The sequence below is a fragment of the Lingula anatina genome, chromosome 5 (genome assembly GCF_051362555.1).
Source record: "Lingula anatina isolate TDL-2025a chromosome 5, LinAna3.0, whole genome shotgun sequence".
In the NCBI taxonomy this organism is placed as follows: domain Eukaryota; kingdom Metazoa; phylum Brachiopoda; class Lingulata; order Lingulida; family Lingulidae; genus Lingula; species Lingula anatina.
Window position 1 is genome coordinate 22,835,016 of NC_141771.1, and position 11,109 is coordinate 22,846,124.

Sequence of the window (11,109 nt, forward strand, 5' to 3'; positions counted from 1 at the left end):
TATTTTCATTTAACGTGAGACGTACAGGAGGCACATTTAAAGTAGAGCATGATCCTTCTAGCACCACAAGGGGCCACATTCTTTTTTGTGGACGCTTTGGGTAATTTATACAGTCTGCCTGCCGTTAATAATGCGCATAGTTATACAGCAACTGCACACAGAGCAGTTTAAATATAACCAGCGCGCCCTAAATTCTGCCTTCGAACATAATAGGCAAGAGTCCTATATTTATTTAGGCCTTTTCTAGGGCGCAACAAACAAGCCGTCCATATAAAACCGGTTTGCAAGGTACGTTTTAGTTAGTGTATTTACAGGAGCCTGTAAGCAGGTCAAAGGAAAAAGGTATGTATGATTAACATTTTTTTGGATTTTCTTTAGGTCTATACTTCTATTGATGGCTATTCCCGACAGTTAAATGTGACGTCTTATTTAGACTAAGGAACTATTCCCAGACCCTATCGTACTAACTCTGGATGGATCTCTTCAATTCAACTTAAGCGGCTTAGACCCCTGTCACGCCTCCTGAAGCCTCTAGGGGGTAATGAATTATCGTTAAGCAGCTTCAGTAGGCATACCAGAAACCTAAGCCGCCGAAGCTGAAAGCAATTTAACGAGAAATCCCTTGGATATGGATCGATCCTGTTAGAGCGATCTAGGGTATGGGGGCCCAGTCTTAATTTCTTTTTAGATCTACCGAAAGATTTGCTGCACAAAGCAAGCTCAATGGGGATATTAAGATAGCATACATACCTAGGGATGTTATGTGACCCTGGCGATATGATGATCACTGAAGCCTGTCCCTTTAGGCAAGCTTCAGTGAAGATCGAGGGCAACCTCGAGCCGCTGCCCAAAAATATCTCGATTCACTTGACATTTCTGCGTAGCGTCTCTCGGAATACTCGGATTTAACCTCGATGTTGTCTAAAACTTCACGACTACATCTTGCTTAAATCAGTCTAGGTCTCTTAAATGCTGGAAGTAAAAGACAGACTGATCATGAGACCTTCTTGTAGGTAGATCACAATCCGCTAGGGGCGCTACAGTCGTAACTATCCACGGGCAGTGAAGTGTAAAACTGAAGTCGGCCTGCTGACAGTTCGCCTATGGAACTCCCTTTTTAAATCTCTCTTTTAGCGCCGCGTAAAAAAACTAATACAAGCCATTAACTAAATAAGTTGTAAATCAAAGAGTAAAATCCGGTCACGTGATTTTCCCATGTTTTCTCTCTTTGACAAGTTTCGGTTCTGCTTGTTTTAAGTTTTGCCTCTACAAAATGCTAAAAAATTTCAGGCAAGTGCTGGTATCATCTTTTTGAAATTTATATCCAGCAAAGTTTATGAAATTTGCTATATTATGTAGAAAAATCATGAAATTTGAAGGTTGCGAAGTATAGTTAATTTAATCCGCAATATTACATGATGTGAAAATTATCACAGGGAAATAGCTTTGCCCTGATTAGTCACAGGCTATGTGAGCCAGACAATAGGCTGAGCACACAAAGACACACAGGGTGCTCTGCTGCGCCTGAGTGATCACTGCTGGTCAGTGGGCACAGGTTTTGAGCTGAGAAGTGTGGACACTTTTGGTGGATTTTTGCAGTTAAAAAACTTCAATATCTTTGTTGCTTGTAGGAATATTTAAAAAATTCCAAATGATTTCATCCGGTTTTTGCATTACCTTTCAGATGATATAAGTATTTTAATTTTCTGATCAGTTTGAAATTTTTTCTGATATACCTACTTCTTGGCATCACGAGAATAGTGACGTTGCTTGCGTTTTATATCTACCAGTAGACAAATTTAAAATATCTCACGCTCTTAAAAAATTGCATAAACCTTTCGCGTTTAACAATTATTATTTGGCATCAAGAGAATAGTGACGTTGTTTGCGTTATATACCTACCAGTAGACAAATTTTAAATCTCTCACACTCTTAAAAAATTAGCATAAACATTTCACGTTTAACAATTATTATTTATAATTTTATTACATCATCATATGGATATGGTTTGAAAACGGGATTTAGTTTTAAGCCACACGTACGTACAAATTATTTGTAAATCTATAACTTTTTAACGAGGTTTGTGTTATTTACCTTTTGTTTTTAAACTGTTCATTCTTCCTCTTTAGCAGATATATCGGTTAAAATCAAATATTTCCCCCCTTTGAACTTGTAATTACATGCAGCATGCTCCATGCTCTGAAACCAGCACACGTATATTCCGAAACCGCCTCGTAGTAAAAAATTGTCACAAAAACGTAGCATTATTACTCCTGTGGCCTTGAAATAAACATCCGTTTGATTGTGACTATATTACGTAACCGCCTTGTTGTCAGAAATAACAATAAAAACTAGAAATATTACTCCCGGGATCTTGAAATAAACATCCGTTTGTTTTTGACTATATTCCTTAACCGCCTCGTCGTCAGAAATAACAATAAAAACTAGGATTATTACTCCCGTGAACTTGTAATAAACATCCGTTTGATTTTGACTATATTCCGAAACTGCCTCGTTGTCAGAAATATCACCAAAAATAAATATCTTTCTCCTTTGCACTTGCGAATATGACTATATTCCGGTCCGACGCTCCTTGTTTATCAGAAATGTCACTTCAAAGTAGAAGTTTTGCCTTGGGACCTTTTTTTCTGCAGCAGGTCCAGCTAGGTGTGGCTCAGCTTAGACGCGCATGGTCAGTGTCGAAGATTGATTAAATACTTTTCACGCCAGAACGTCCATGACAAGTATTTAGCAAAAATTGACCAAATTGGTCAGACATTACGTAAGAATTTGGCGAGAGGTGACCAGCGCACGTGGACGAGTTTATTTCATATAACATCTCTAGAGCGTGATATAGGGTCACTTTATTCGGTTTTAGGGGTGTTTAAGATGAAATGACTGTATTTTTTCTCGGTATGTATGTCAAATAATACACTGTCACCCTCTCGCGATATATACCATGAACACCTCTCTCTAACGCTCGAGGTGTTATGGCATATATCGCTCGGGTGACAGTGTATTATCTCACACATAACTATATTAGCATATCAGAACATATTATATTATATATAGCATAACAGATCGGCTTTTTTAATACAAGTTACATGTACGTGACGTACATATATATATATAAGTAGGGGATACATGCATAGGCATTAAATGACATTTACGAGAGGGACGCACCTGCGAATCATTTAGTGATAGACCCTTTCTACTCATGTGAGAGATAGAGAGAGAGAAAGAGAGATATTTATGGTTAGTTTAAAGGACATGTAGCAGGTTGCCAGTATGTTAAGATCAGATGTCAATTGAGGGAAAATCCCATCTGCTGTTATTTTGAAAAACAGGGTGTACTGCTTTGTAGATAATTTTATTTTAAATTTACTGTTAAATCTTTCTTTTAGACTACTCACGATGTGGCTGTATCTGGTGGCTGTTTTCGTCATCCTGGCGTCAGTATGGCTGTGGTACGTACAATACTACATCAAATGTGGTATTGTAGTAGGTATAATATATCACTATATCATAGTATGGCTGTGGTAGGTACAATATATCACCAAATACAAACGTGATATTGTAGTGGATTTAAAACCGAGCATACATATACATATACATATACATATAACTAATTTGATCATTTGACTAGCACAGTTTTGAATTCACGTTTTGCAATAATGAAACAATCACTACAGTGTGGACGTTCCCCTAATAAGCTGTGACTATAATACATGCTATATGCACAAGAGTTGTCAAAAATCTCTCGACTTCTCCAAGCTCTAAGGCTTCGTTCACATGCAATGTCTATTTTCTATTTTCTATTTTCTATTTTCGGTATGTCTTATGATCACGGTCTGTGCACTGAATATCCCGCGGCGTAATTACTGGCAGCGCGAGCCAGTTACTATAAGTTACTATAAGTAATTACTGGCAGCGCGAGCCAGTTACTATAAGTTACTATAAGTAACTGGCTCGCGCTGCCAGTAATTACGCGGCGGGATATTCAGTGCACAGACCGTGATCATAAGACATACCGAAAATAGAAAATAGAAAATAGAAAATAGACATTGCATGTGAACGAAGCCTAATTGACAATTTACTGTGATACATGTAATAAAAGTGAGTGACCCGTCAAGTACTCTGAATAAGAAATATAATTATTATCACAAGCATTGCATTATTATTACAAGGCGGATCTTGGATTATTTGAAGAGGGGGGTCCGCTTAATGGCCCCGACACATTTTTGGTATTTACGAATGCGAACAGTGCTATGATTCAGCTAGTGAGCAAAAAGGTTCATTAGCTTGGTTGTTGGATAAATATGAAAATTCTCAGACACAAGCCTAAAATTTTCCGTACTCACGTCAGTCTGATGAAGGCCTTCGACCAGGTTGGCCGTAAGCTAACGGTACGGAAAATTTTAGGCTTGTGTCTGAGAATTTTCATATTTATGATTCAGCTAGTTGAAATTCTAATTTCAAGAGGGGACCATTGGTGATTTTTCTTCAGAAATCGAAAGGGGTCAGGGCCTCCAATACCTCTCTCCCCTAAATCTGCCACTGTATTATACCTATCCCTAAGATAAACAACCCGTGTTATTTTGCATTTAGGCAGAGGATAGACAGTTTCCGTGTGTTCAAGAAGATGGGAATCAACGGTCCTCCGCCAAACCTCATATTCGGAAATTTCAGACAGATAATGGTTTGTTTTCACATTGGAAAATAACAAAACTGCAAATAAACAGTGTATTTTTAATCAGATAATTGTGAAAAATTACTAGCTCATTCCCGAAATGATGAAATACGCTGCATTTACTATCAACGTATAAAGTAATTGCCAGTTGTAATATCATACATGTGGAAGGCTTTTCACAAGTAGTTGCCCTCGTCGTTACTTTATCCCAGTAACACCGTGCATGTATTGGGAAACAGCATTCATGTCGATTGTGTCCTCAGGTGACCATGATATTTAAGCTGCAATAACCTTTAATTACAATTATACTTTTAAAAAGGACGTAGGGACATTTGTTCACGTTTTGGGTTGCTATATCAATGTCCAATGTTTACGATGTAAAGCCGTTCCAATTTGCATCCAGAGTTTGTAAAAATATATAACTCACTCTGGATACCAATATTTGAACTACAAAAAATAGTGAAATGCACATTCATTTTGATCTAGTCCCAGCCAGTTTGGATGGCATACAGAAAGTGGGAACAGCTCTATGGAAAAACGTTTGGGTATGTATGAACGCACTCTTCACATATATACAACATATTCTCAAGTCCTTTTTAGTCTTTATTATCATTTACTATTTTTGTTGCTTTAAGCAACTCTTCAAAAGATTGGTGCCTAATCGCCACTATTTATTGCGATACATGCCAGATATATAATACCAGTGTTCCAAAGCATATTTTAACAGGGTCTTGTCTTTATTTTAGGGTCTTCTTCCTCAATTCTCCCAGTATAGTGACCTCAGATGTCGATTTTCTGCAAGAAGTCTTTGTCAAACAGTTCAGTAATTTTCACCAAAGAGCAGTGAGTAACAATTATCAATAATACCATAAAGATTTATTGGTGGTATTATCATCAAAATTATTTCCCCCAAACATGCCGCTTACCAAGAATGAGCATTGTGTTTTCATTTTGATTAGTTGACCAGTGCATTTAAGACCCGATTCCTATGGATACTATCTGTCCATGTCAGACGACCCAACTCTGCAGGGGCTCTTGCTAAGTACAATCTGCTTAACTGAACGACACACCTTCTCCTGTTTCAAACTTACTCGTTTAAGCACCAACTTAATTTTTTTCTTGTATTCTTCTTAACGGCTGGAGGAGGCGTGACATTCAGTTGTTGCAGACAGCGAGCGTCCCCACGGAGTTAAGTCGATCGATGGTAGACCTATGGTGACTCTGTGAATGAGACCTTAGAAAATGTTTATTGTCGGGCTGGCTAGACGATGTTTTGGGGTGAAATAGCATACTTGGTAGTGTAATTCAAACAAAAAAATGTAAATTGAACAAAATATCAGGCCTGCTGCAAAATCGCTGCAAACTGCATTTCATTCTTGCAAATTTGTAACAACTCGCTGCTGCTTAGTTTTCGTTTAATATTGCTGCAGTTTTGCTAGAATTTTTTCACTTTGCTAATTCTTTTTGGGTGAGCACTATACATGTAACTTCGTTTTCCACTAACAATGACACTGATCAATTTGAATTCATTTTTTTAGATTCCTAATTCAATAGACACGGAAGATGAAGAAACACAGATGGTTTTCGCGAAAGGAAAACGATGGAAGCGCTTACGTGTAATAATCAACCCGACATTCTCCTCCCTTAAATTGAAACAAGTAAGAAAACATATGATTATGAAAAGTAAAAAGTTCGATTCGAGACTTAACGTGTCGGCATAAGATGCTTCTGTCGTATACAATGCTGAGTACTCCGACCCCCAAGGTGATAGATTTATTTAATCTCTCTTCGATAAATATGCGGTTGTATAGACTGTGGCATGTGTAGCTTCGTTTCATTGCAGATGGCGCCACTGATCCAGGAGTCGGTGAACAGTTTCATAGAGTCCATGGAGAAGCGTTGCCAGGAAGAAAAACCGTTCGATATCCACGGGTAAGTACTAACTACTGACAAAGTCACGTAAAGTTTCACAGCTTGAATGGAAATGGATGAATAAAGCCGAACGTTAGATGTCAGCTTCGCGATTTCAATAAAATCGTACGTTTCTGTACTTTTCCCTATGGTATTTAACCTCGAGCTTCAGTTTTATGAATAATGTTGAGTGTAACAAGGCATAAGAGCTGGTGACGTTTGTGTGACAGACAGTGGGATAGACAGAGGGGCTTTAGACGTTACGACTGCATATGTATTCAAAAAGGATGAGGTTCGGGGGAGATTTAATCCTCCTGCACATTAAAAGTACCAGACATACATTCTTTATATAGTTATTTTCATCCTCTTACGGTACAAATGCATATACACAGATTCCGTAGCCGCCATTATCATGTTTTTGTAACGATCTCTCTATCTCTCTCTCTCTCTCTCTCTCTCTGTAACTGGAGTTTGATAAAGCTGGCTGTGATTTCGGGTTATTCAATACGCTATATTTTGTGGTATATGATTTCAGTGAATTCCAAGGCCTCACCCTGGAAGTCATTGGCTCATGTGGCTTTGGTCTCGGGATTAACTCAGTGCGAGATAACACGTCACCATTTTTGGCAGCATGTCGTAAAGTGTTCAGCACGTCACTGATGATGAAGTGGCCAATGTTAATTTCCGGTATGTTCACGTCATAACAATGTTAATTTTAGAAAGAAAAGGCCAGTTTTAGAGAAAGTCTTAAGTACTGAGACTTAAAATATAGCTGCAAGAATGTTTTCAGTTTATTGTTTATTTAAACTATGTGCAATATTCATCTTCTTACAGTGTACTATGAATTATTCTAGACCCAAATTATAAACACATCTAAAGTCACTTGTATATCATTTTTGTGAAGTGCAAGTTTGGGTTGGCAGGTTTGAGATAACCACATATGTAATTTTTTGCTGATATTTACCAACATTGTAGAAAATGTATAACAATGAATACTGGTGTTCAAACAAATAAACGCATTGAACGCTACTTATAAAGCTAAGGATCAAACTATCATTAAAGCAAATAATATTTTTATACGATCTGTACCTTATATATGTCTCTGTTTGCAGATCTTTTTCCATCGTTGACCGGTCTAGCCAAGGTGTGGAACAAATATCTGATGAGAAAGACGAGACATGACATAAATGTACTTGCCAGGGCTGCCGTACAGTCCAGATTAAATGATCCAAAGGTAAACTATAAAAAATGCAAAACTCCAAAGCTTCCGGCTTTTTTCTTTCTCTTTTTGGGCGTTTTTATCCAATATATTTATTTGATGACAATTACAATTGTTATAGTTATAATGTCAATAATTTGATTAAGGTGAATAATTGAAATGAGATGAGATGAGATCACATATATCAAATACAGTTAAAACAACGTGAATAAATACCCTTCAACAAAGCATTTCAGTGACCAATAAACTAACTGAAACTGGTTGACAATCATGTAGTAAACTTTCAGTCTCGACGCGTGGATCTTCTACAGCTAATGTTGGACGCAAAAACTGACAATCTGGACTCGACTGTACCCCAAGCGATGACGGACAGTGACGTAATAACAACACAAGAGGGAGGCGAAACGGGTCAGCAGAACGACTCTTCGTCATCTCAAAGAAGAATTACACAAAAGGCCAAACTCACAGAAAAGGTAAAATTTAATCTTGTGTGTTTGTGGGTGTGTTTGTGTGCCAAAAAATTCCACGTTTCACGGCTATATGCAAACACGTTAATTAATGCCAACACAAGCAGCACCATTATTTCACTAAAAGATGACTGAGCAATCATGGGTAGCTATGGTATTTTTATCTTTAGGAGATCCAAACGCAGTGCTCGTCGTTTCTGTTGGCTGGATATGAAACCACCAGCACCGCCCTGGCCTACGCCGCCTACCACCTAGCAACGAGTCCGGAGGCACAGAAAGCTCTCCAGGAGGAGGTAGACCAATACTGCAATGATGAGGTAGGACTGCAAACATATCTCTCTTGAATGGAAGCGACTATATATTGAAACAGCGGTGTATGAATATACACGCAGTTGGATTTGGAGTAATATAGTTAGATTTAGATGTAGCTTCTGTACACACCTTTTTAATAAAAACGGTGGACGTGTACTATTATGTGCTGTAAAGTGCTGCAAATGTTCATAACTGATGCAGAGTGACATTTTTTTTTAGAAGATGAGCCGACCATTACCTATACATGAAGTATTGATCGTAAATGCGCATACATTGTGTTGATGTCGTGATTTTTAAGGCGGAAATAGGAGAATTTGATTTCAATTTCCGTATGGAAAGAATTATCTTTGTCATGTTGATTCATTATGGTTGTTAATTGGTCTTTTTTTCAAAACTCTTTTAGGGTCCTCCATCGTATGAGACCATAAGTAAGATGCAGTATTTGGACATGTTCCTCAGGGAAACGCTACGACTACACCCTGTCGCTTCAGTGTAAGTGGACTCAAAAATACAAATTTAATTAACATTTATATTCTTATATAAAAGGTTAGTATAAGCAGCTACATACTTTATTTTTCGCTAAGGAAATAACAATTAATGAATTATTGGAAGCACCTGCTTTGTTCTACCCTTTCCCTACATACCCTTTCTTTGGAAACGGATTCTAAAAAATGAGGTTAGTCATTTTTCAGGGAAATAGGTTTTTCATTGGCTTTTGTGTAATGATTAAATATTGAATCGTTTATGAGGAAGTCTTGTAATCAGGGTCTTTTAAGGAAAAGTCTTATAGATAGAAAGCACGATTTGGGTAGAATAAGCCTCTTTAGAAACGATTACTTTTCATCATGGACTCCTTTGTCAAACTACTTCTATAAACCAGCATGTTTTCACTAGTGGACCAGAGAGAACAGCCCAGGAATCATGCACAGTGATGGGTGTTCACATTCCCAAAGGCATGAGTGTCCGCTGTAACATATACAGTATCCACATGGATCCCGATCACTGGGGACCCCCAGATCCCAGCCTCTTCTGTCCTGAACGGTAAGGTGCTGCCGTCTATCGATTTTTATATGATATTGCTATATATCAAGTTTAAAACGAGTTGTTGTAAACTGAGATAAACTATGGAACTATTATTAAATCTAAATCTTTGTGCTTACATTTGAAATGTTTGAGTCTTAACTTTTCAGTTTTTTTCTCTCTAAAGCCCTTTCAATCTTGTTTATTATCCTATTACCTTATATTTGATTATAAAAATAAATAAATAACTTTTCGGAGGATGCTTTTAGTTATTAGAAAAGTCGTTTTTATTTTAATAATAAATGTAAAAGCTTTGTAATTGTAAAGTCATCCAATTGCCATCCAAGCGTATTCATGCTCAGCTATAGTCGTTGTTGAACACGGTTCACGTGACGTGACGTGTAACTCTACATCATCTTTGTGCTGTTCTTGTATCCAGGTTCACGGCAGAGAGGATCGCTAAGCGTCACCCTTTGGCCTGGCTTCCATTTGGGGCAGGCCCCAGAAACTGCATTGGTATGAGGTTCGCCCTGATGCAGGCCAAGATGACCTTGGCGTGTCTCGTGAAGAAGTTCAGCGTTGAGAGCTGTTCAGAGACGCAGATTCCGTTGGTTCACGTGGCCAGGAGCACAGTGCAGCCGGAGAAAGGTGTCACCGTGCGTCTTACAAGGCTGCATGTGGTGGCCAATAAGACCGAATAATAGACATTAACTGAACGTATTCACAAAGTTACATAGCACGTGTCATAATTGTCAATATCTGTCAGCAAGACTTAGCTTACATACTTTTTCAATTTAATCAACATACTTTTTATAGAGATATTATTTCACAATGCGTTTTAAAACAATGTGCAGCGTAACTCCAGCTATCCAGTATGAGATGTCTGTACACATACCAATATACAGTGATGAATATAACAAATATGTTTTCATTTTTCATATAAAAGTTTATTTGTTGTATTTTATGTATTGAATATATATATATATATATATATATATATATATATATATATATATATATATAATTATTATATTTTATGTAATGTATAGAGATAATAATCTGGATCTTAACGTATCAGACATTTATACTGACATGAACATCAAGAGGTTTGAGAGAAATATCGCAACTCGGTTTAGGTTGTCATCTCACGAATTGTCAGTAAAGAAGGGCCTCCCCTCCTGCACCCCTATAGAGGATCGAAAGTGTATCTGTGGTACCGGTGAAATCCAAACATTTTGTGTTTTTATTGTATGGCAATCTGTATACGCAAGGAATATCCTGCGTTAGATTTTAGAGAGGCGGAACTATACGCACGATGTGTGTCATTGTAAATATGCTGTAAACTGTTTGTTTACCTAGGTTGTAGCTAGCTTCGTCGGGTAGGTGATCAGTTGAAGTTCCGTTTTGGGGAATATCGCCATGTTCAAAACAAGACCCTGCTATTTTTGCATCCAAAGAAAGCTGGAAAAGCAAAGTAAATGATTTCTGCA

At 37.7% G+C, this 11,109-nt stretch overlaps 1 protein-coding gene across 7 annotated transcripts; it reads left to right on the top strand.

The window, feature by feature from the left end:
- The first annotated feature begins 192 nt into the window (after positions 1-192).
- LOC106162400 (cytochrome P450 3A29-like) lies at positions 193-10,588 on the top strand. 7 transcript variants are annotated; one of them, XM_087013065.1, is made up of 14 exons: positions 193-342; positions 3,405-3,539; positions 4,609-4,699; positions 5,177-5,235; positions 5,437-5,533; positions 6,229-6,348; positions 6,534-6,622; positions 7,137-7,288; positions 7,714-7,835; positions 8,108-8,293; positions 8,458-8,604; positions 9,003-9,091; positions 9,494-9,640; positions 10,059-10,588. In XM_087013065.1, exons 2-14 carry the CDS (start codon positions 3,415-3,417, stop codon positions 10,318-10,320), a joined length of 1,686 nt encoding a protein of 561 aa, XP_086869191.1. In that variant the 5' UTR covers positions 193-342; positions 3,405-3,414; the 3' UTR covers positions 10,321-10,588. The 7 variants fall into 7 exon arrangements, with proteins under 7 accessions (XP_086869191.1, XP_086869194.1, XP_086869195.1 ...); XM_087013068.1 differs by having other exon boundaries at positions 195-342; positions 3,405-3,467; positions 10,059-10,586; XM_087013069.1 differs by having other exon boundaries at positions 222-288; positions 3,405-3,467; positions 10,059-10,586.
- The last annotated feature ends 521 nt before the right edge of the window (positions 10,589-11,109 follow it).